The sequence below is a fragment of the Ailuropoda melanoleuca genome, chromosome 19 (genome assembly GCF_002007445.2).
Source record: "Ailuropoda melanoleuca isolate Jingjing chromosome 19, ASM200744v2, whole genome shotgun sequence".
Lineage (NCBI taxonomy): Eukaryota > Metazoa > Chordata > Mammalia > Carnivora > Ursidae > Ailuropoda > Ailuropoda melanoleuca.
Window position 1 is genome coordinate 23,010,243 of NC_048236.1, and position 25,581 is coordinate 23,035,823.

A 25,581-nucleotide genomic window follows, 5' to 3' on the forward strand; every position below is an offset into this window, starting at 1 on the left:
AACACACATATGGCACTTACTATATTCCAGGTCCTATCTAAGCACATTATATACATATTAGTTTATTTAATCTTATTAAGAATTTTATTGCCCCATATTGCAGATCAGGACACTGAAACATAGAGAAGGTAACTTGTCTCAAGTCATAAAGCTAGTAAGCAATCATGAGTGTTCCAGTCATGTCATGTTTAGCCATGAATGCACGTTTTCAGGAACTTTAGAAGCTGTTTCTAATTGCCATTTTAAATATCAACAAATATTTATGAATTGATTTTTAAATTGTCACAGAGGTGGAGAAATTCTCTATTGAGCTATGTTATGCCCTAGTTTTTTTTGTTTGTTTGTTTTTGAGGGATTTTTGGTCATCTAGAAAATTGTGAGAAATGAGTGGTCGGTCAATTCCTATACCTGTATAGGTATTCATGTGTGTGTGTGTGTATACAAATATATAATTATATAATATATAATAATTTATAATTTTAATGTATGTATTTACTTCATTTACTAAGTAAATATATTTGGAATCACATCAGAAAGATAAGTAAAACAGGAAAACAAAAGCAGTGTTTACTTAACTGATAGGCTAGTCTCAGGTGTTGTGGGGTTGTTTTTTTTTAAGACTGTATTTATCCCTTTGAGAGAGAGATCACAAGTGGGGATGGGGTTGCAGGGAGAGGGAGAAGCAGACTCCCTGCTGAGCAGGAAGCCGGATGAAGGGCTCCATCCCAGGACCCGAGATCATGACCTGAGCTGAAGGCAGATGCGTAACTGACTGAGCCACCCAGGTGCCCCTAAGCCCTAGTGATAGTTTCTCTTTTATATTTTACCCTATGTATTTTAAAAAATACTTCTATAATTGACTTTTATTTTGTATTTTACTGATAAAGCTATGAAGTCTCAGACGTCCTTGTGCAATTATTGCTTCTGTTTCTCCTGAACAGTCAATTTTCTGTTCTTTTGGGAAAGCCTAAAATAACCTGTCTGAAGCAAATTCCAGCCTTCTACTATGTTCCTTTTTTTATTCAGGCAAAGCCCCCACCCCATGAGTCTTCCTTTTGAAACAGTCTTCTTCTCTGCAATGTATCACTAGTTAGTAGCTTTCCTTAATTAAAAGCTATTTATTATTTTAAAATAATAAATTACTTTAAAAGCATAAAATAATATATATGATTTCTGAAACAATTGAGAAATGTTATATTTTTGTAAAAGTCATATTTATTGTGTATTGCATTTTTTTTTTGATGAACAAAAGATCTAAAGTGCTAAGGAAATGTTACTTTTAAGAGGAAATTATCTATTTTGATTAAGGTGTTACAATTATAAACATTCATTAAATTTTTATAGCAACTTTTGACTAAAAAACCTTATTGCATTCTACAAATTTCACAGTATAGTTATGGCATACTAGTGTCTCAGCATTGAATATCAAAAGAAAGAAAAAAGATGAAGGAACTAGAACAATGTAGTAGGTAAAATGTATGTTATATATAGATTTGGTGACACTAATGGTGAAGTAGTCAAGATTACATAAAGACAAGGATCATGGACATTCTTGCATTCTATAAGGAGAGCTCAAAAATAGCCAAATGAGTATCTATTCATTATTGGAATTGCAGAAACAAAATATCCTTATTTTAAGATTTTTCCCAAAACATCTGCTTAGCATCTCTTTAATAGCTGTTGAGTTCTGACTAAGAAAATATAATAATTTAAGAAATCTCCTGCTGTGCTACTATGGCACAAGATAATCTTTTCTTCCAGCAGATTACAGAGGTATTTAATAATAGGTATCAATTGATTTGTAAGTTACATTTGGTATTTTGTTTTTGAAAATGTAGGAAAGAATCAGCATCAGCTAACATTTTGGGAAGCAAATTCAAATGTAGTTAAAATAAATGAGTAAAAATGAGAATAGTCTAATATTTCTTAGTATGTTTCAATTTTAAAAGCACAGGGTTTTCTTTACCTCCACACTATTGACATTCTGGGCTGGATAATTCCTTGTCATCGGGGGTTGTCTTGTGCATCGTAAGATGTTTAGTAGCACCCCTAGCCTCTACCCAGTAAATGCCAGTAGCACACACCCCCTCCATGCTTTCATCCCCCCAGACCCCCTGGTTGTGACAACAAAAGTGTCTTCAGATGCTGCTCGATATCCTTTAAGGTGCAAAGCCACCAGTTTAGAACTACTGCTTGAGCCAATTCCAGAGAATAAACAGAAAATGAGTCAACAGGAATTACTTTAAAAGTCATTAAAATTTTTAGAAAAAAAATGGGTTGCCAGAAGTATCAGGAAGACTAAAACAATGAAGATGAAAGTTACCATACCATTACAATGTTCAGACATAAATCATGTTGTTATACAATCCAGAAAAATATTGAAGATTTACTTTAATCTTTTTCTTGGTACCTGAAAAGTAACTAATATATTCAGAAATTTTTTAGCTAAACTGTCTCATTCTATAAATGGGGAACTGTTGTTTTCCCAAGTTAGAGGTAACTTTTCAGTCTAGAATTAGGCATTTCAAGGGCTGAGTGAAGTGTTAACCCAAAGGCCGGTTAACTAGGTCATCTTTGAGCAGGTAGAATCAGTGTAGGTGCAGAGAAGATGAACCTAGAATATAAGAGTCCCAATAAAGACTTCAGACACTTTCATTTGCTAGACTTCAATATAGATGAATTACTTTTGTAATTCCCACCAGCATTGCAACCCTGGGGCCTACGAAGTTTCACTTTGAGTTTCTGCCCTCTCTAGCCACTGCTGCTAGACAGGAATTAAAACCAAAAGATTCAAAAAGAGTCATAGTCTATTTAACTAACTTGGTTCTTGGCTAATACAAAAAGTAAACCTCCCATGCAGAAGCACAATATTAGAATTAATACCTTGTTGTTGAAAAACTGTTACTAAAATTAGACTAGGGGCGCCTGGGCGGCACAGCGGTTAAGCGTCTGCCTTCGGCTCAGGGCGTGATCCCGGCNAATTTAAAATGTATTTTTAAAGTATAGTACTGTTTTAGAAATCACATTTAGAAATGACAATATAGTATATTTATATCAGTGTCAAGNAAAAAAAAAATCTTAAAATTAGACTACTGAATTTAAAATGTATTTTAAAGTATAGTACTGTTTTAGAAATCACATTTAGAAATGACAATATAGTATATTTATATCAGTGTCAAGATCTTTGATTTTATTTTTTTCATCATCATGGAATCTGAGAATTAAAGGTTTTCTTAGAAATCCCCTCATCTAATCTTTATTGATTTTGCCTATTTCCATTCGGCTGAGCTGTCTGCACCTGCAGAGACACAGACACTTCCCTCAAGGAACTCAGTCCGAAGCAGTGATTCTCAGTCTGAGTGTCATTTCCTTGTAGAAGCATATCAGAATCTCTGCAAGGAGCTATTATTTTGAAAAAGATATTTCATATAATTTTTTAATGTAATGCCTATTGTTCTTAGAATATATACTATAGAAATAAAGCAGTGCAAAGAAATGGGGTGGTCATTGCAAAGGAGTATAAAGTCCAAGAACAGGTTCATTGATTGATTTTTTTTATAAGAGATATTACAGTGTTTTGCATATTAAGAATGATTCATACAAATGAAAAAATTGATGATCCAAGAGAGGGATGGGACAGCTACTAGAGTCACGTTCTTAATAGGCAGGAGGGAGTGGCACCTAGCATTCTAGTGAAAGGGCTGGCCTAGGGTGAGAACCTGGACAGCTCATCCATAGAAGAGCAAGGGCAGAACATGAAGCTATCGTATGATAGGTTGGTTTGGTTAAGGTAGGAGTATGGGGATGTTCGTTTCTGATTCTTCTGTATTCTCGGTGAAATAGGAAACAAGGTCATAAGGTCACAGTGAAGAGGGGATAGAAGATGCTGGTGGTTTGAGGAAAAATAGTCATTTAGGAAAGTACAAAAATGAATGTTGCCTAGCAAGGCTGCCACAGGGTGTGCACTGCACAGCTCCAAGGAGTGTTATTCATGTGGACCGTTATATGAATGGTGCCCCTTGAGTTGTGCAGTGTGATGATAGTTCTTTATGGAGAACACAAATATACATCTTTCATCTGTGCTGTTACATAAGCTGGTATCATGCAGCTTGGGATAAAATTTCAGTAAACAGCATCATACTGAGATTCAAAAAGCACAGTACCAGGGCACTTGGGTGGCTCAGTCAGTTGACCTCCTGGATGTGGGATGGAGCCAGGTGTTGGGCTCTCCACTCAGCGGGGAGTCTGCTTCTTCCCTCCCTCTTTGTCTGCCCCTCCCCTTGCTCCTGCTCTCTCTGTCTCTCAAATAAATAAATAAAATCTTAAGAAAAAAAAAAGCACAGTACCTAGAACAACTTGGGTAGAAGTAAAGATGATGTACTGTAGGACAGTGGCTTTCACATTTTTAACTTGTTTACCCCTTAAAAGAATTTTGAAAAAATATGTACCCCTTGCATAATTTTAGGGTGACACCTAAAAATATTTCCTATAATTTTAAAGAGTGGCAGGGGATATATTTTCTGGCATATCAGGTAGTATGTATTTGCTGTAATTATATTTTCATAAAAATATAAAAAACAACTTAGTTGGAGTTACAGATTTAGGTCATTCACCTCACAGAAAATGTGTGCCATAAAATCTAATTAGCAAAGCTAATTCTTATTGTCAACAGTCAAAGCAAACTTTTTGTCAGAAAATGTTAGATTTCATTTATATTTTGCTTCATTCCCCCAGCGACTTTTACACCTCCAGCCATACACCATAATAAAAGCTGAAATAGATTGGACAAATACCTTTCTCTAATAAAGTGGGAGAACAAGTCATTTTTAGGAAAGCACTCATACAGAAATTGGGATCTAGAATTCAATTCCCTTAAAGCTATACATGTCCATCCTCACCATCTAGAGTTGTTTTTTTTTTTAATTGAAACATAATTAACATATAGTGTTGTATTAGTTTCAACTATGGGAAGTCTACAATTACCCTTGAGGGTAAATGTGTACCAGTAACACCTCTGCCCTAGGACACATAGGTGATTCTCAGAGTAGCACTAATATTACATTGGTGTCAAATGTTGCCAAAAGTAGAATTAATTTGTCACACGAAATGTGAGAATGAAGGGGAAAAAATCAATTTTTCTTGATATTTTTCTAAAATTTTTAAATGTTTGCATAATTGTGTATTATAGACATTTGATTATTCCACTTGTATCCCTAGAATTTTATATATCCAAATTGCCACAAGGTGTTATCTTGTCACTGAGAAAAAGGGAGGATAACCTTATATTTGACATAGAGGGTATAAACAGTCTCACCTGCCTGTGTGTGGATCTAGGATGTCTCATTATTAGGATAGTAATTTCCAAGAGAGAAAGGGGTGTCTACAAAGGCTTCCTGTATTCTGTATTCCTGTGTCCACAGTAGTCCCCACAATTGGCCTGTCTCTAAGAATCTGAATTTCAGTAGGCAAAAAGTATCAAATTTTACTCTGGAATGTTCCAGAACAAAATTATATGCCCTAAAGTAAACACCTCAATTCTAATGTATTGTCATTATTGGTTTGTATCTTATTTAATAGCCACATGAATTTTTTATTTTTTATTTATTATTTACTTATTACTAGAGCTACATAGTAAAATTAGAACATTACGGGTAATAAAGTGGTCAAGAACCTGGTTTCAGTACTTAAAAGTGAGTTAATTCAAAGTATCACAAGCCCTAAATTCCCTTAGTTTACTAAAAAAAAAAATGGACCTGATTAAAGTCTATGGATGGATCACAAAACCCATTATTATATTTGAAAAATCTTAAGTATGTATCCTGTTAACATCATACTTAAGTAAGGGAAAAATAATAATACTAGGCAAGAGTCAAATGAAAATATAAAGTAAAAAGCTTCAAATGGTTTCATATAGAGTGTTTTGTTTGTATGAAAAAATATTATTTTACTTTGGAAAGTAAGAAAGTCATAAAATACTTCCTGTCGCATTTTAGCCCGCCATATCTAATCTCACCCATACCCCTACACCACCACATCACAATCCTTGCCTCACTCAGTGCAAGCATACATTTCTCATACCAGCACATACCAGTACCTTGTATGTACAATGAAGGTAGTTTTTTGTTTTTTTTTTTTTTTTGTAGATAATACATAGAAATTTGGAGAAAGAATTCATCAGATGTAAAAAGCCATTAATTTATGGTCCCTGGGTGGCTCAGTCAGTTGAGCATGGGACTCTTGGTTTCTGCCCAGGTGGTCAGATCAATCCACTCCACCGCCCCCACCCTCAGGGAGTCTGCTTCATCCCCCCCCCCCCNCCCCCCCCCCCGCCCCCGTGTGTGCACAGGCTCTCTCTTTCTCTCCCCTCTCAAGTAAAGATTTAATGTATGTATGTATGTACTTGAGAGGGAGAGAGAGCATGAGTGGGGGGAGGGACAGAAGGAGAGGGAGCAGCAGACTCCCTGCTAAGCAGGGGGCGGGAGGCACAACTCCACCCCAGGACCCTGAGATCATGACCTGAGCCAAGTCAGACACTTATCAGATTGAGCCCACCAGGTGCCCCTATAAATAAATAAATAAATTTTTTTAAAGTCCATAAACTTAGTTCTACTGAGGAAATAAAATTTTCTGGTCACTTAATATCATAATTAAGTTATTTTAAATCTGGTTGCATTATAATTCAGTATTTTGTCTTCATAGGGCTTCATTATTTCAAAAATGTTGTGCTAGTGGGATCTCTACAGGATCGTTACGTTCCTTATCACTCTGCCCGCATTGAAATGTGTAAGACAGCTTTAAAGGACAAACAGTCAGGTAACTGAATTAGAAGTATTTCATCTCCATTTGTTTCTCTGACAATGCATGCCATTGTGGTTTGTGTTCGTATTTTACCAATTACAAATGAAGTTAAAACTTTTTCATATGTTAATCGATCATGTTTATTCTTTGAAATGCCTGCTTATGACTTTGAATCATTATTTTATATGGAGTTACTTATCTATTTCTCAATAAAATCTCTCTATATTCAAAAAAAATATTTCAAAAGAGTTGTAACTACACATGAACTTTTTCCCAAATTTTTCTTGTAGTCACTTTCTTCCTTTTCTCTTTTTACTTTCTTTTCCACCCACTGATATTAACAGCTATCCTTCCTCTCTTCTTCTTCCTTTCTTTTCTCCTGCCATGTGAGATATTTTTGCCAATAAAACAGTCACTCTTATGCAAGAGTTCTTTTTTCTGATTATAAATGCTCTCCATTTTGTTTCCTCAAAAGTAATCTGTAATTTGATTTCTTCTGGATTATTGAGATTGGTGATTATGGTAGTGATCATGCTCCATGTTCTGCTGTATCTTGCTTTTAGTCAGAGATGGCAGCAAAGACTTAACCTCACTTTAATAAAGTAATAAAGATTTTATATATTTTTTCTTTTGCTATTTTTGAATAACAAAAAAAATTTAAATCATAGCTATTTAGAACCAGAAAGAGAGTTGGGTCCTGTTTGCTTATTTTATAATTGAGGCCCAGAAATGCTAAGTGGCTGATCCAAAGTCACTGGTGATAATTAATTACAGGCTTAGGGCAAGAACTTGGGTGTCCTGCCTCCCCATATTTGCTCAGTTCCTTTTTTGGAATGAGGCTGATTTTTAAACGAACTCTTAATCCTTTGCTTTTTTCCACATCTTAACAGTGAACAGCCTCTTTAGGCAGGGAATCTCTCTTATACACATTTGTATTGGCAGTGCCTAGCATGATGCCTGGCACATAGTAGGTGCTCTATTCATTTAACAAGTATCTTTTTTTTTTTTTTTTTTTTTTTTAGCATTTTGTGACATTAGAATAACCTCTTTTCCACCCTTAACTTCTGTTCTAGCAAGGGACTTAGGGAAAAATTCAGAAGAGATTTAACTTTCAGATGGGTCACAGAAACTAGAGAAATGTGCTTTGTTTTAACAGAGATTCTGTGCCAGTGGGGGACAGGGAGAATTTAATAAAGACAGGTTTGGACTTCTTTCTATGTAAAAATGTTTTTCAAATAGCATGGAACCAGAAATCCAGCTTGACTCACAGTGAAAACTAAGAGAAGGAGGTGGGGTAAAAAGTTTTCTATGGATCTATCTGATGTTAATCTCTCTCTTAAATACCTCTCTCTTCTTTCTCTGAATGTACTTCTATATACTTTTCCCTTCTCATGATTCCTCAGGGTTAAACCCTGCCTCTCCTCAGAAATTTGATACTTTACTCCCTAAAATTCACAAGTCCATGAATATGTGTTGGCACTCCTCTATAGTATTATTAGTAATGCATAAGCATTAAAAACTGTTTTGCCCCTGTAAGGCAGTTTGTGCCTTTATGTATATCTGACCTTCGTCTTTTATACTGTGAATGACCTCAATTAATTCATCGTAAGAATTAGCCAAAAAGATGGAGAGAGAAGCACAATTTTGGAATTAAAAGCAGAACCAAGCATTAAAGAAACCCTTAAACCAAAGAAAAGGGCCCTGTCTGATCTTTGAGTCAAATTCACATTGTTCTGACTGCAAGAAGCTGCTGTTTTTTTCTCAGAATAATATGGAAATATGTGGAATAATGTTGAGTGCCACAGAAACATTTTTAAAGTACTTGCTATGGGTTCAAGTTTTAAAAGTTATAAAAGGCTTTTTTTTTTTTTAGTAGACACACAATGTTACATTAGTTTCAGGTGTACAGGGTGGTGATTCAGTTTTTCTATACGTTATGCTGTGCTCATCACAAGCGTTGTTACCATCTGTCACTATACAACACCGTTACAGTATCACTGATCATTCCCTGTACTGTGTAAAAGGCGAAATGTCTTAGCATGGCTACCTTAATTTCATAATGATTTAACAAATCATAAGTGACTTAATGTTGAATAAAACTATTTGCTCTGTTATATCCATTGCTTTGAATTAAAAGTATCAAGTTGATAATAATTTACAACAAATTTATTATTTTTACTTGGCCAGATAATGTGGTTATTTATATTTTTTATAAAACAGTCTCAAAAATGATAGTATAAGAAAAAGAAAACCTTTTAAAAGACATTCTTCTGCTTTAAATAGAAATAATATAACTAAATTTCATTAATTATATAAAAGTTGGCATAGAATTTTTTTCAGTTATTCATGTGAACTAATTTTCCTGTTTTCTCTTTGTTCCGTAGGACAGATCTATTCAGAAATGATCCACAACTTGCTTCGCCCAGTTCTGCAAAGCAAGGAGTGTAATTTGGTTCGATATAATGTCATCAATGCATTGCCCAATACAGCTGATTCACTTATTGGGAGAGCTGCACACATAGCTGTTCTGGATTCAGAAATATTTTTAGAGAAATTCTTTCTGGTTGCTGCCCTCAAATATTTCCAATAGGATAAAAACATTGTTAGAGACTTGATAATTACCTCATTCAACAATGATTCAAATAATGTATTATATTAAACTGTAGATGCTGATAAGTTCTAAGAAATATTTATACCTTTTTATATGGAAGATAATTTATATCATCCATGTTTAGAGCTTTTTACATCAACTTTACTTTCTAGGTAATGTGGCTGTGCAATATTTTTTTAATTTTATCTTTTTACTTTTCTATTACTTTTTCATATATTTTGCTACATAAGTATTTCAGTGAAACTTTAAGCCCATATGTATATCTGATTGTTTATTATTGGCTTTTCACAATCCTTACATCAGACACATCATATTAGAGACCATTTATTGCAAGAATAGCATGGGATTTTAAATTTTCTAGTATTGGGGTATTATTTAGTTAATTATAAATTTTACTTTTAACATTTTACTATGTTTTAACTGGAAATAAAATTATGGCTGCTAAAGTATATTTTTTGAGATCAACTCTAGCCCTGTCAAACCAGGAAGTTCATATATGACAATGTTATAAAAGTTTTCTATAAAAGTCATTATTACTGTTGCTATTAAACGTATGTCATGCCTATTAAAATATATTTTCTACAGTAATTTCAGCATTATTTCTCATATTGACTTTTATTACTGGAACTTTTTCATGTTCATGTTAGCAGCATCTAGAAATTTTTGGAATGTTTGAATGCCCTCTGCTTTGATTTGGTTGGAATTTTGCTATATTTGGTAGTGTTGCTTGAAGTTTCTGACTACATTTCTTCAACATTTTTCATGGACTTCTCTTGTATGTACATAATAATTAAGTGTTGAAATTTATGAAATACTTTTATGAATTTAGATAATTTTTAAATATTGTTAAAATTTGTTGAACTAAAAAGTAATGTAAATAAAATAATTCATGTTAAAAATGGAACAAAATAATTACATGTTTGGATGACAGAGATGCAAATGTTTTTGATATATGAAGATGTTAAGTCGTTTGACTTTACTAAAGGTGCTGAATAGCATTAATTTCACTATTTTCCTTTCCTGTTTTACTTGTGAAAATAATAATGCACTAAGGGTGGATAGGTCTGTTTGCATTCGCCAGTTGTGATGGACAGAGGTTTTTGTAAGTATATGTTGTATAATTGATGCATGTTTTATTTTTAGCATTGTGTTATTGCCTCTGGTGTTAATAAATGAACAAGTGACTATCTGGAGGAACAGCTAAAACACTTGCTTATTTTCAGAACACTAGGGATATATTTTTATTTGTAATTGGGCAGACTGTGTTAATTAATTATATAGACCAGCATGATTATCTAACTTACAGCCTTTGCATTTCTATAATTTATGTCTTTTGCATATATTAAGTAGTTAAAAGGTATTTCATTGGCTCTCCATAATCCTTTACTTTGTGAAAGTATTTGAAAATTCAACGAATTGACTAAGCAATAATACACCAAGTGCATTATAACTTGAAAATACAAATATATGCATTAACCACCACATATTTTTGCCACACACATTTTTCATCTTCACATACCTTGGCCCTGAGTTTGAAATATGCTTATTCTAAGTTTGAATAATCTTCCAGGTTTATCAAAGGACTCATTCTTACAATCATATAATTGTATTTGAGGGTAAATTGTTCTTATGATCGTAGTTGGTTGATTGGTTGTTGGTTGTTTTGACACAGTTTTTAAAGGCGTATTAATGATCATGGTTTAAAATCTACCAGATTTCACTTCTCATTTGCCAGGGAAACTATCATATGTTATTGACCTCCAAATTTAGATTGCAGGACTGGAGTGGGGGTTCTGAGGGAAAGGGGAAGTGATTATCTGAAATAGAATAATTGACTTTTAGAGAATGAATCTCATTAAAGTATACATATACCCATATGAATTCTTGTTGCAAACAACAACAAAAACAATTATGATTAAGCAGAAAAATAATTTAATGTAACAATATTAGGTAGCTCACAGAATTGTTGGAAATGCTGGAGAATGAACTTTGGGAAACAGAAGCCAAGGGAAGCTAAATGACCAAAATCATAGCCAAGTTCTGACCTCAAGAACTGGAAGTTTGTGTATATGTCTACTGGCAGTGGTGCCTCTGAAAACTGGATTCCAAACACTCCAGATTCAAAGTCTGATGGGTATGACATCAAAGATGGCAAGTGTGTCTGACCTTCTGAGCTTCCACAGTAGAAGATGGGACCATTTCTCTCACAAGATCCACCAAACATATGAAATGGGTTTGATGACTGAACACCAAATATAGAAACATCAGAGATCTCTTATAGTCCCATTTCTTTCCAATATCTACATATACCACTTCTTCCATATTTAAATATTTACATAATACTAACATAATACTATTATCCCTCATCTACTTTCAAGTCCAGAATCTCCATGTGATGTCCATTCCTCTAATTCTGTAATGATGTCTCAATAGTATGTAACCCATAGACAAAATTGTCACCTACCCACAACCATGCCTATATGCAATAATAGTATAAGATAGGAAAGAAAAGGGAAAATATTAAATATATATGCATATGTATGTAACAATGAGGAAGAAAATATAACTAGAGCAGCGCTTTGCCAAGTTCCTTGCTGAGAATTACCTGAATTACTTGTTAAAATACAAATTTCAGAGCCTTATTACAGATGAACTAAAACAATATCCAGGATAGGGTTTAGGAGCAGAATGCTTTGTCCCAAAGGTCTCTGATTTAAATTTTAAAAAGACTATGCTAAATACAGTTCTCAGTTCTGCCACTGGCTGTGAGCTAGATGGTTATGACTTACCACTGCCACTTTCTCCCTTTTTCTTTTGTGTTCAACCAGTATCTCGGTGGATGAGATTTCTTTACCTAGTGCCTAATCCAAGTATCTGAGGCTTGAGTGCTCTTGCCTATATATGGTTGCAGATATTTGCTTAATTTTTATAATTCAACATGGTATTAAGAGGAGGTATTCCAGGAGATAAGATTTCCCAAGCTCTAATCAGACTCCTCTCCCTACTCCCTTTTCTTCCGTGGTCATTAGGGCCAATCACCCCAACGAGTGCCATAACCACTTTTTCTAACTCCTTACCTAGAGGAATGAGCTAAAATGACCAGGTTACAATCCCAACCTCCAATGCAGAGAAAACATTGTATCCCCTTACACCCCACTCTGGGTGTACGCCAGACAGAATCTGGAATCATGGAGATGGATGGCAAGAACAGTGAAGGGTCTAAGATCTTATCCTACTTGTAGGCATGCTTGCTACGGTTAAATGGATGCTGACAGGAAACTGCCGGGCACAGAAGACTTTATCACAGCAAGATAGAGCATCAGCATATTTGCACTAGTTCCTGGAGCCCCAATTCCCACAGTGATGCAGAGTGCCAGATGCCACCTCTACACACAATGGGTTGCACCACAGGAGAAAAGTCCAGGGCCAAGGGCCAAGCATTTTTTGAACAAGCAGCAAACAAGCCAGTCTCTTTTCCCCAAGAAGAACAGCAGTTAAATGGTAGTAATGCTGTATTTAAATGCCTATATGACTAGCTACAGAAATTGCTCAGTTTGAGGACATGGATAAGCCTTGCCATTGGTATAGTCAGCAATAATATGCAGGGATGCCCAGGACCCATGTGGGGAGATTGTGTCTCCCCACAATGGAAAGCAAAATATATGGACAGTGTGTCAGATGTAACAAGATATTAGTCCTTCTACTATTCTTTGGATCCTGTTATTCTGTCTATAGAAGAGATATCACCGAAGGTACTGTTACATCATTGGAGGCATATGCCAAGTACTTTAGGACAACATCCCAAAGTGTATTTTCTCACCTTGTTACAAAAGTAAACGTTCAGTAGGGCCATCCATTATTCTATAAGACCAGTTGCTTCTGGACTGACGGGATATATGATAAGGCTTGTTAATCCCACAGGAATCAGTATTCTACATTTTTCACAGGAAAGTGAGTTCTTTGGTAAGAAGCAATGTTGTATGGAATGCTATATAAAGTGTATGAATATTAGGTATTCACTAAGTCCACAGAAAGTATGTATAAAAGAAGCATAAGTGAGGGAAACCAATCCAAACGCAGTATAATTGTTCCTATACGACTAGTTGCTACTTCATTATAGTAGGATTCCACTGTAATCAAACCTGCCACCCAGGCTATGTAGTCCTATATCAGGGGGACAGACGGTTCACTGCAAGTAGTGGTGCTAGCCAATCAGTCTTGGCAGGGAAAAAGACCTTGTTAAAATCTATGCATCGCTATGCCACCATGGCTACCCGATTATGGGTCCAGCTGTGGTGGGGGAATGAGGCTGACTGATGTCTATGGAGTGGGTCACTGTGGTAGGCAGCCTCTAAAATGATCTTCAATGATCCCCATCTGCTGGTATTCACCTTTTGTGTAATCCCCTTCCTTTTGAGAGGGTGCTGGATATACTGACTCACTTCTAATAGAATACATCAAAAAGAATACATCACTTCTAATGATAGAATACATCAAAACTTGAAATGAGATTACAAAAATACCGTGGTTTCCACTTTAGTAGTCTTGTTCTCTCATTCATTCTGTGGGAAACCAGCTTCCATATTTGAGATGACCTTTGAAGAAGCCCACATAACAAGAACTGAAAGAGGCCTCCTGTCCAAAAGCCCACACAAAGCATTAAAACCTGCCAATAATCGTACTAGTAAGCTTGGAAGGAGATCTTCCCCTAGTTGTGCCTCCATATGAGACTGGAAACCCAGCTAAGAGCTTGACTGCAACCTCCCTTAAGACCTAGAGCCAGAGGCACACTGACTCCCACATTTTTGACCCACAAAAACTGAGAATAAGTGTTTATTGTTTTAAGACAAAATTTGGGTTTAATAGTTATGGAGCAATAGATAAGTAACACAGTAATCTTATTCTGATTAAGAGCCCTTGTGAAATGGGAGCTTTTTTTGGGGGGGGGAGTAATGAGATCCAAATATTCTTATGTTTGGGGGCGATTTTGAGAGATCCTATTCCAAAGAACTATTCCAAATCCTTTACAGTCCAGTGTTTGACCAAAACTTGACTGCACCAGTGCCCATGAAATGATGCAGATCTTTATCTCAAGCCACATCTCCTTCCAGGCAAAGGGTACAGGACAAAGTTTTAGCCTCTTAGAGGATCTCTCTCTCTCTCTCTCTGCTGTTCCTTGAGGGCCTCTGTTAAATGGGGCTCTAAATGCCAAGCCAGTCCATTGATAGCTAAGTTAGAATATTTACCAAAGCTATCCCTAATCTGGCTTTGAATTTTTTTCTTCAGTCAACTGATCACGAGGAACTGATCACTAAACTGCAGATGTGAACTAAGGGTCAAAAGTATTTGTGGGAGCTAACTGCTAATGAAAATGCTTGGGTTTTGTTCTGGCCCTGTTTTGTATATAATACTTTTAGTAAAAGGACTCCTTATCTAAGAGGATCAGATAACTCCCAGTTCATGATGAGAAATTCAGATTGCATGGTCACCTAACGTCACATTGTCAGGCATTGCCGGAGCCCAATAGCTAGCCAAGAACTTTTCTGAAAAATAAAAAAAATAAAAATCTAGCGACCCGCACTGTGATTCTGTAAGGATTTCCACAAACTACATAAAGCCTCCCGATCTGCCACATATGCTCCAAAAGTCATTGGAACTGTTGGAATTTATGGGCCAACTGGCAGAGTTCCTTCCACTGCAGCCTGGACCAGATGGCAAGCCTTTTCTTGCTCTGCTCCTCACTCGAAACTGTCATCTTTCAGGTCATCTGGTCCATGAGTCAGAACTGACGAATTAGGAGCTCACTGAACAACTAGATATTTAAAAAACAAAAGAGAACTGAAAAAGGAAAGAAGGCTACTATTAACACCGGCAAAGAGTGAAAGGTATCTTCATCTTTGTGTACTATAAAAAGGGGTTTTCAAGAGACCTCTGCCTCAGATTAAGAGGAATACACGGAATTATTCCCTCATCCAACCTCAGCCATGATTTGGGATTTTAATCGACACGGAGGTCAGGGTAGTTTGAGTCGCTCCTCGCGAGAAACCTAACGCCCTCCATGCCGCTTTCTCTACAGACAGCCCTGGACAGGAGCACGGATTCCGAGGCGGAGCTCCGGAAGCCCCGTCCCGCCCGGTCACACGAAGGCCCCGCCCCTCCACACGCAGGCCCCACCCAATCACACGCAGGCCCCGCCTCACGAGAGCTCCGCCCCTCCTGTGGGGTGGGCCCCGGTTGGCGCCGCTGGCTCCTCCTCTGCCTGCTGGGCCCCCGAGAACGCTGCGGGAGTTGGCGCCATGAGTGTGTCAAGGCTAGCTCCGTTGCTTTTCTGCGTCCCGGCCACCGCGTGGAGAGCGTCAAGTAAGGCGTCCGGCTCCGGGGCCGAGGTCGCGGGCGGGGTCGCGAAGGCCTGGCGCCTCTTGAAAGTCCTCCTTCGGGAGAAGCGGCTTGTGTCCCGGGCGTCTGAAGGCGCCGGGTGTTGCAGAGCTGCTCCTCTTCGGCTCGGCCACCCACGTCTTGGCCCTGGGCGGGTCCCTTCACCATCCCAGATCTCAGGGTTGGGACTAGGGCTAGAAGATCACGCAAGCCCTTCCAGCCTGGGCACCTGCTTCCTTCCGGTCATACTGGCCGGGAAGGGCAGCAAACATTCGGGGTTGTTTACTTGGGAGCTCTCAGGGCGCACTACGCTTTGGTGCTTGTGGAAAAAAAAAAAAAATGGAAAAGAGGGCCCTTTGGGAACGAGCCATTCAATTACATATTTAATTTACATCAAAAAGGTTTTGTGGTAGGGTAGAGTATTAAAAATGGAAAAGTGCAGAGGTGGGTCAAAGTAGCAAATTAGTATAATAAAAATTAGATGAAGTCAAGAATTGTTAATACAAAGGAAGTATGCATGCTTTCAGTAAAAACAACGTTTTTTTAACCCATTTTTTGTTGGAAAATTTTCTCAATATTTTAGGCTTAACCCACAGAGTATGCTAAGCATAGTTTTAATTGAGGACATCCTGAAGAAATTGTGTAAGTTGAAAACAGAATTACTGCCCCTCATAGTAATGGGTCCCACATGTCTATGCAGTTTGTTTTCTGTAATCATTTCTCCCCCAAACATATTACTTGTTAGTTGTAAACATTTTAAATGGTCCAGGAGTGAATAATGAAGTGAAAGTCCCACTTTATCCAAACTCCAAAGTAATAACTGTAAATTTTGTTGTGTTCATTCGCCATCCCTTTCTCACTTGTGTTAACTACTTAAGAATGAAGTATTTGATACCAAAAATGTATATAACACGTGTAAGTTATGAAGCAAAGCTTACATTTATGAACTCATTTTCCAGTTTAAGAAATAGCAGTTCCCGGGGCGCCTGGGTGGCACAGCGGTTAAGCGTCTGCCTTCAGCTCAGGGCGTGATCCCAGCGTTATGGGATCGAGCCACATCAGGCTCTTCTGCTATGAGCCTGCTTCTTCCTCTCCCACTCCCCCTGCTTGTGTTCTCTCTCTCGCTGGCTGTCTCTATCTCTCTGTCGAATAAATAAATAAAATCTTTAAAAAAAAAAAAAAAGAAATAGCAGTTCCCCTGTTCTTCTTCCTGATGCAGTTGTATCTTTACATGGTTTTGGTCTTTATGGAAATGACTTCTTACCATTTGTATTTATTTTACTTGCTTTTTTCAGCTAACACTCTATTTCCAGATTCACCTATATTGATGTGTGGGGTTATAGTTAATCATTCAGTTGTGAGAATATATTGTACAGTTTTCCCATTCTTCTTCCCAATGGACATTTTTGTAATTCTGGAAACATCAGTATTGGCTGCTACACATTCTTGTTATGGGTGCTCTAATGCAAGGAGTGGAATTCCTGGAACATATGGTATAGGCCTTTTCAATTTTATAATACGATGCCACGTTGTAAAGGCATTTCCATGCCTACTGGCAATTAGATTCCTACCAGCAGGAACATGAGTTCTTGTTGCTCCACGTACTTGTCAACATTTGCTAATCATCAGAAAATTTCATTTTTGTCTGAAAAGGGTGTTGAAATGGAATGTCATTATGATTTTGTTTCTGGATTTTATATTCACTATCCTAGCTAAATTACTTTCCTCTTTTAACTTCTCTGATTAGAGAAGTTAAACATCTTTTCAAATATTAGCTTTTTTTGGTGAAATCTCTTCATTTTCTTAATGGATTGTCTTTGTTATTTATATTTTTCACATANTGCTCCACGTACTTGTCAACATTTGCTAATCATCAGAAAATTTCATTTTTGTCTGAAAAGGGTGTTGAAATGGAATGTCATTATGATTTTGTTTCTGGATTTTATATTCACTATCCTAGCTAAATTACTTTCCTCTTTTAACTTCTCTGATTAGAGAAGTTAAACATCTTTTCAAATATTAGCTTTTTTTGGTGAAATCTCTTCATTTTCTTAATGGATTGTCTTTGTTATTTATATTCTTCACATATATTTTAATACTAAACCTTTTTTAGTTATGTAAATGGCAAATAGCCAGTTTGGGGGCTGTTTCTGTCACTCCTTGGTGTTTTTGTTTTTTTTAAATCATATACAACAGCAGCAGAAGAAAATAACGGATCTGCATGTGCAATCACACAGCTTCAAAAGAAAGGTGTCTCTTTTTTTTTTTTTTTTTAAAGAAAGGTGTCTTTTAGGGGCGCCTGGGTGGCTCATTCGGTGAGCGTCTGCCTTCGGCTCAGGTCATGATCCCAGCGTCCTGGGATGGACCACCACATCGGGCTCCCTGCTCTGCTATGAGCGTGCTTCTTCCTCTCCCACTCCCCCTGCTTGTGTTCCCTCTCTCGCTGGCTGTCCCTCTCTGTCAAATAAATAAATAAAATCTTTAAAAAAAAAAAAAAGGTGTCTTTTGATGAACAGATAATCATTCATAATTGTATTGTAATCTTGTCTTGATCCTTTTCTTTATTGTCAGTGCTTTGTGATCTTGTCTAAGAAAGCCTTTTCTACCCTAAAGTCAGTTATTCTCCAATATTTTCTTCTCAAAGGTCTATAGTTTTGCTTTTTGCATATAAGCCTTTATTCTCCAGGATTGACTTTTATGTATGATGTGAGGCAGGAAACCAATTTCATTTATTTTCCATGTCAGTAATCTGTTGTCCCAGGTCCATATATTGGGCCTTTCCTTCAATGATATAATGCCGGCTGTCTTCAATCAAGTTCACATAAACATCTAGGCATGGGTTTATTTCTTGGCTCCCTTTTTTAGTTCCATTGATCTATTTGTCTATTCCTGTGCTGAAATCACCTGTCTTAATAACCATACCTTTGTAATAAACCTTTTTTTAAAAAAATATTTTGTTTATTTGTCAGAGAGAGAGCAGAAGCAGGGAGAGCAGCACACAGAGGAGAAGCAGGCTCCCCGCTGAGCAAGGAGCCCCATTCGGGACTCGATCCCAGGGTCTTGGATCATGACCTGAGCCGAAGGCAGATGCTCAACCGACTGAGCCACCCAGGCATCCCACCTTTGTAATAAATCTTGATATCTAATAGAGTAAATCCTCCCATTTTGTTTTTCAGAAGTGCCTTGGCTAATCTTAGGTATCGCTTTCCATATCAAATTCTTAAAAAAAAGTTCCTGCTGGGATTTGATTAACACTGCTCAGTATTTTTTTAAATTACCATTTTGTGATTGCTGCTTATGTATAGAAACATAATCTACTTATTTATTGCTTTTGTATGCTGTAACCTAGCTAAATTAGTTTATTAATTTAAATAATTTATTTGTAGCTAGGTGGGAAAGGTATTTTGCTAGGTATATACTTATATTAACAGCAAGTAATGAAAATCTAATTTCTCACTTATTAATATATATATCTTTTTCTTTTCTCTTGTTTTTCTGACTTGCTTAGATTTCTAGTAACATGTTCTGTAGAAGTGGTGATAATCTTGTTTGTAATTGTAAAGGGAATGCATTCGTATTTCAAGTGTCGTATTAGCTGTGGATGTGCCTTGATCAGGTTAACAAAATCCTACGCTATGTCTAGAAGGGTTTTTATTGTTGTTTATGTATTTGTCTGGTTTTTAAGACTGAATAAGTCTTGAAATTTACTGAATTCATTTTTCTTCGTCTTCTCGGGGTGATTATATCATTTTTCTCCTTTAAATCTGTTGAGCTGGTAAACTAGATTTTTCTAATGCTAAGTCACTCTAGCATTCCTAGCAAATATTCAAATTGATCATGATGATTATATTTTTAATATGAAGTTGGATTTGGTATGCTAATATTTAGTTTAGAAATTGGCCTGTAGGGGCACCTGGGTGGCTCAGTTGGTTAAGCGTTCGCCTTCGGCTCGGTGTTATGATCTCAGGGTCCTAGGTTCGAGTCCCGCATCCAGCTCCCTGCTCAGCAGGGAGTCTGCTTCTTCCTCTGCCTGGTGCTCCCCCTGCTTGTGCTTTCTCTTTCTCTGTCAAATAAATAAATAAAATCTTTTTAAAAAAAAAGGAAAGACGTTGGCCTGTAATTTTCCTCTTTTGCAGTTTCCTTTTCTGGTTTTGAAGCGTAAGTTATTCTAGCCCCGTACAGTGAATTCAAGAGTCTTACGACCTTTTTCTCTTCTTTGTTATATTTTGTTTAAAGAAATCATTCTTTGAGTGTTTGGTATAACTCAAGTATAAAACTATCTGCTCTTTAAGGGAAGATTTTAAATTACTGGTTTAATTTCTTTAATAGTTATTGCATTGTTCATCAGGTTTTCTCTTTAGTCAGCTTTGATAAGTTAAAACTTTTCTAGAAAATTGTTCATTTTGGGGCGCCTGGGTGGCACAGCGGTAAAGCATCTACCTTTGGCTCAGGGCATGATCCCGGCGTTATGGGATCGAGCCCCACATCAGGCTCTTCCTCTATGAGCCTGCTTCTTCCTCTCCCACTCCCCCTGCTTGTGTTCTCTCTCTCGCTGGCTGTCTATCTCTGTCGAATGAATAAATAAATAAAATCTTAAAAAAAAAAAAGAAAATTGTTCATTTTGTATGCTTTTGTTATGTAGGCATAAAGTTCCCTTTTTTAAAAAAATGTCTGCTCTCATAATTATGTAGTCTCTTCTCTTCATATTATTTATTTTGCCTTCTCTTGTTTTTTCTTTTTTTTTTCTTTTTTTTTTTAAAGATTTTCTTTATTTATTTGACAGAGATAGAGACAGCCAGCGAGAGAGGGAACACAAGCGGGGNTCTTAAAAAAAAAAAAGAAAATTGTTCATTTTGTATGCTTTTGTTATGTAGGCATAAAGTTCCCTTTTTTAAAAAAATGTCTGCTCTCATAATTATGTAGTCTCTTCTCTTCATATTATTTATTTTGCCTTCTCTTGTTTTTTTCTTATTAGCCTAATCAAAGACTTCACAGCAGTTTTAATCTCTCAAGGGAACCAACTCTTGCTTTTGTTGATTCTATCACTTATATGTCTTATGTTATTTTCTTAACTGGTTATTTTCTTTCCATTTTCTGTGTGTCTCCCTCTTTAAAACAAAACTAAAAACATGGAAATGGTGCATCTCACATGGCTTAGTTTGGGCTACAATAACAAATTACCATAGACTGGGTGGTTTAAACACCAAACATTTATTTCTCACAGTTCTGGAGGTTGGGAAGTCTAAGATCAAGGTGCCAGGTCATCTGGTCTCTGATGAGAGCCTGCTTCCTGGTTTGCAGATGGCTGTCCTCTCATTGTCTCCTCGGGTGGCAGAGAGCAGGAAGCCACAGCAAAGGGCACTAATCCCGTTCATGAGGGCTCCACCCTCATCACCTAATTACCTAAAGGAAGCCCCACCTCCTAATATCACCACATTAGGGGTTAGAATTTCAACATATGAATGAGGGTGGTGAAGGGGACTCAAATCTTCAGTTCCTAACACTGGTCTTTTTTTTTTTTTTTTTTTAAGAAACATGGTAATGGTAATGGAACTTCTTATAGGAACAATGTGTGGCTGAATTTTGTTTGTTTTTTGTTTTTTGGAGTTTGACAGTCTATACCTATTTAACTGGAAAGTTCAGTCCATTTATTATCATAGTTATTGATNGGGTTTTTTTTTTTTTTTTTTTTAAGAAACATGGTAATGGTAACGGAACTTCTTATAGGAACAATGTGTGGCTGAATTTTGTTTTTTGTTTTTTGGAGTTTGACTGTCTATACCTATTTAACTGGAAAGTTCAGTCCATTTATTATCATAGTTATTGATATAATTGGGTTTTATTTCTACCATCTTACTTTTTATGCCTTCTATTTGTCATACTTGGTTTGAATTCAATATTTTCTTCTTCCTTTTTTTTTTTTTCCCTCTGCTGGTTTGGAAGATATACATTATCTTATATTGGTTACCCTTAAAGTCTAAATGCATACTTAAGGAAATCTAAAGTTAACAACTTCTCCTGAACAGTACAAAGTATAAAAATGCTTTGAATTCACCCACCCTCTACCTTTGTTGTTCAGCCTTTTAGGTGTGTATATTTGTGTGTTCTCTTGTGTATGTTGGGATGGGATCATGGTTTTGATAATACCCCATCACAGTTATTATTATGGCTTTATACAGTCAATGAATAAAACTTTTCATTTTCTTTCTGTTATTATCTCACACTTTACTTTTGGGGTCATTTTCTTAAAGTAAATCGCTTAGAAATTCCATTCATGACTGTCTTTTGTGATTAAGTTTCTTAGTGTTCTTTTTTATATAGGTTTTATTTTTAATCTGAAAATCTGGTTTCTTTCACTTTTTGTTTTTGCAAGGTGGTTTCAGTGGGTGTATCATCTTCTCATAGCTCTATCTTCTGGCTTCTATTATGGCTATGGGGAAGTTATCTGTCCAGTTTTTGTTCCTTCATTAGTAATCTTTTTTCTGGCTTCTTCTTAGATCTTCCTTTGATCTGGTTTCCTTGTTGGGCTTGTTCATTTTACCTTGTGTCCAGGTGTACTTTTTTTCCCTTTAATTTGGCATTTCTTTGTGCTTCCTGTATCTGTAGGTTCCTCTCTGTTGTATTTCTCATGGTCTTTCCACCATCTCCTTGTGGAATCATGATTAAACGAACATTTGTTAGACCTCATTTTATCCTCCATATGTTTGAACTTCTCTTTGGTTATTTTCATCTTTGTCTGTATGCTTTTTCCTGCGTAATTTCTTCAGAACTTAATTCTAGATCACAAATTCTCTTCTCAACTGTATCTGTTCTGCTATTTAGCCCTTTTATTGAACTTTAAATTTAAATTGTTGTATTTCTAAACTTCTTTGTGTTTTAAGTTGGCCTTTCATAGTCTTACTCATTTCTCCTTTTTGCTTTTTTTTTTCCCTTGAACACATTATGTAGTTATATTCTGATTTCAGTGATTTCAGTATGTCAGATCTTTATGGTCTGGTCCTGTTTGTTGATTTCACTGACTCTTTGCTTGTGATGGCTTGTTTCTTCAAATTTTACTGGGAATCCCTCTTGAGACTTGCATGAGACAGGGGTTGAGAGGGTATTTCTCCACAGAGGATTTGCTTCTGCTCTTCCCATGTGTCTGGAGCACTTCACCTTGACTTGGGTCCGCTTTATATAAGATGCTCCCCTTGGGTGTTTTTGGACCATGCAGGTAGTGTGTAATCAGGCATAACCATAGATGTGGCCAGCCAGTAGTTTCAAAATCTCTATAAGGGCTTCTTTTTTTTCATCTCCATTCAGAACCAAGGTTGAGATGGATACTTGTCCTTCCTTAACTGTTCTCTTTATTAACTGGAAGTTTGCTTGTAGCTCCTTGCTCTTTTGACCAGCAGCATGAACATCACCTGGAGAGTGTTAAAATGCAGAATCTCAGGTCTCACTCAGACCTCCTCAGAGTCTGCATTTTAACAAGATCCTCTGGGTGTTTTATATGCACATTAAGATCTTCAGGCTCAATTTCTCTTCTGAGTGCTGAGCCTCCCTGAGTCCTGGCCTCTACTAGGCATTTGTTTTGCTCAGGCTCAGAAGACTCCTCTCCCTGCTGTTCTGGAAGCTCTGTACCCCAGCTCTAGGTGAGAAAGACACAGGATATGTAGTGGTTTAAGTGATTGGTTACCTCACTGAATAGCTTTGTTAGTTTATCATTTTATACTTTCTTAAAGGCTCTTTGAGAAATTTTTGTATAGTTTTTCAACCGTTTTAGATGTTTTATAGCTATAGGTTTTTAGGCATCTCTAATTTATCAAATTGCCAGAAGCAGAAGTTCTGAAAAGTTATTTGTTTTAATTTAATGGTCATTCAGTCTTTTTTCCTTTGCTCTTATTATTCTTTCAGAAGGTCATCTTCTTGCTTGTAATGTACTTGTAGACAGAGTTCTAAATAGGCTTTGGATGAGACCAAACCACCCCTTGAAGAAGAAGACATGGGCTTTATGGTGGTGATTTCCTTGTTTCTCAAAGGATGATTTTTGCTTTAAATTTGTCAGCCATTGTCCATGCAGTTGAGGTAGTCAGAAGCTTGCTGAAGGCCAAAATGTAACACGAACATTAATATACAGCTAACTTTTGAGCACTGTTGGGGTTAGGGGCTGACCCCCTGCACCATAAAAAACCCATGTATAACTTCTGACTTCCCCAGAACTTGACTACTCATAGCCTACTCTTGAATGGAAGCCTTATGATAACGTAAGCATTGATTAACACCTATTTTGCATATTGTAAGTATTATATGTTGTATTCTTACAGTAAAGTAAAATAGAGAAAATAAATGTTTTTAAGAAAATCATAAGGAAGAGAAAACATATGTATAGTACTGTACTGTAAAAAATTCATGTATAAGTGGACCTGTGCAGTTCAGACCTTTGTTATTCAAGGGTCAGCTGTAATTACTCTTGCTTTATACCTGCTATTTGATAGGCAGAATCCACAGGAGTGGCTCTGGGTCTCCCCTTCACCTCTTTGCTAATCCTTATGATCTGATAGACCCTTTTTTCTTGTCTGCCCTGCAAGCTACTTGTATGTGCCTTACTGCTGCCACCCCTGCCAGGTGGCTGTGCACGGACTTGTTTCCAAAGCTATAAAGCGTGTGAGTACCAAAGAGCACAGTGTCCCCTGTCTTATCTTGTACAGCACAGAAATGAGAGGAATTCTCTTCCTCCCCGTTCTGTCACACTGTTACCTGTCTACAGAAATAGTTCTGTTTAGGCCTGCGTGGTCTTGAGTCCTTTGAGGAAACTGGTCTTTTAGCTTTTCCTTGTAATCTTTGTTTCTAAGATAAAGTTCCTTCAGAAGTACTCAAGGCCAGACCTACGAGACTAGTTTCTCAAACTTCTTTGCTACTCGTCTCTCTTTTCCCACAGTACACTGATGTTCCTTTTCTTTCCTCAAAACCCTTTTGCACATTGACTTCTCTGTGCTACAGTTAGACTCAAGATACTATTCCACTCAGTGTGTGTGCATAGAGACATGCATATTACTTCATTTCTCTGAGCTAGCCTGCAGGGTAAGTAGAGGTACCCCCATTCTGGGGGGGGATGCAGACTCAGTGAAATACAGGAACCTTCTTAGGGTCAGTCACGTTACTAAAAGTGGTGTGGCTGGTATTGGAACCCAGTGTGATTCTAGTGCCCTTAGTTTGCCAATTTTTGTTGGGTTTTTGGTTTTTTTTGTTGTTGTTGTTTTGTTTACTTGTTCGTTGTATTACTGAAGGAAAGGGCCAAGCTGGTGTAACAGTTCTGCTGATGGGATGGGCAGGACAACTCTGCTTTGACAGGGAATTCAGGGATCTGTGTTCTTTTCATCTTGTTCCTCCACCATCTGTAGGGCGGTGCCGCTGATCAGCCCCATGTACAGTAGCTGAGTTTTACTAATTATTTACAACCTGTGTTCGTTCCGAATCATTGGATGCACGTTCTGAATGGGCACTGTCTATATCATACAAGTTATTAAATATTCTAAGTATCACCTTGCCCTGGGTTTTGTCCACATCTGCATGGTTGAAGCTGGGTCACTGCCATGTCTGTATTATAACCCAAGGAAATGGGAAAAGATATCCAGGGCAGTCAGCTTGTTGCAAAATTGAGGCAGCCTAATATTTGCACACATTACTTACAGTCACAACCCATTGGTCACCACTTGGACACGTGGCCGCTTGGCTGCAGGGGAGACTGGGAAATGTCATCTCTAAGTGAGTGGCCTGGTGCTCAGCTTAATAGCAAATGAGGTGGGAGTGGGATT

The 25,581-nt window shown here is 37.0% G+C and overlaps 2 protein-coding genes across 9 annotated transcripts in view; both read left to right on the top strand.

The window, feature by feature from the left end:
• FAM135A (family with sequence similarity 135 member A) overlaps positions 1–10,708 on the top strand; it is a 127,530-nt gene extending 116,822 nt beyond the window's left edge. For 4 of the 8 annotated variants that reach the window (XM_034647824.1, XM_034647823.1, XM_034647826.1 and 1 more), the window contains 2 exons: positions 6,700–6,813; positions 9,183–9,388. In XM_034647824.1, the coding sequence (XP_034503715.1) occupies positions 6,700–6,813; positions 9,183–9,388 (320 nt within the window). Of the gene's footprint in view, positions 1–6,699; positions 6,814–9,182 lie in introns of all 8 variants that reach the window. The other 4 variants (XM_019806573.2, XM_034647829.1, XM_034647828.1 and 1 more) reach the window with 2 other exon arrangements.
• Positions 10,709–15,613: 4,905 nt separating this feature from the next.
• The window catches only part of SMAP1 (small ArfGAP 1), a 229,245-nt gene continuing 219,277 nt past the window's right edge, over positions 15,614–25,581 (top strand). Inside the window, exon 1 of the mRNA XM_034648123.1 lies at positions 15,614–15,769. Coding sequence (XP_034504014.1) covers positions 15,706–15,769 — 64 coding nt within the window. The 5' untranslated portion in view covers positions 15,614–15,705. The remainder of the gene's footprint in view (positions 15,770–25,581) is intronic.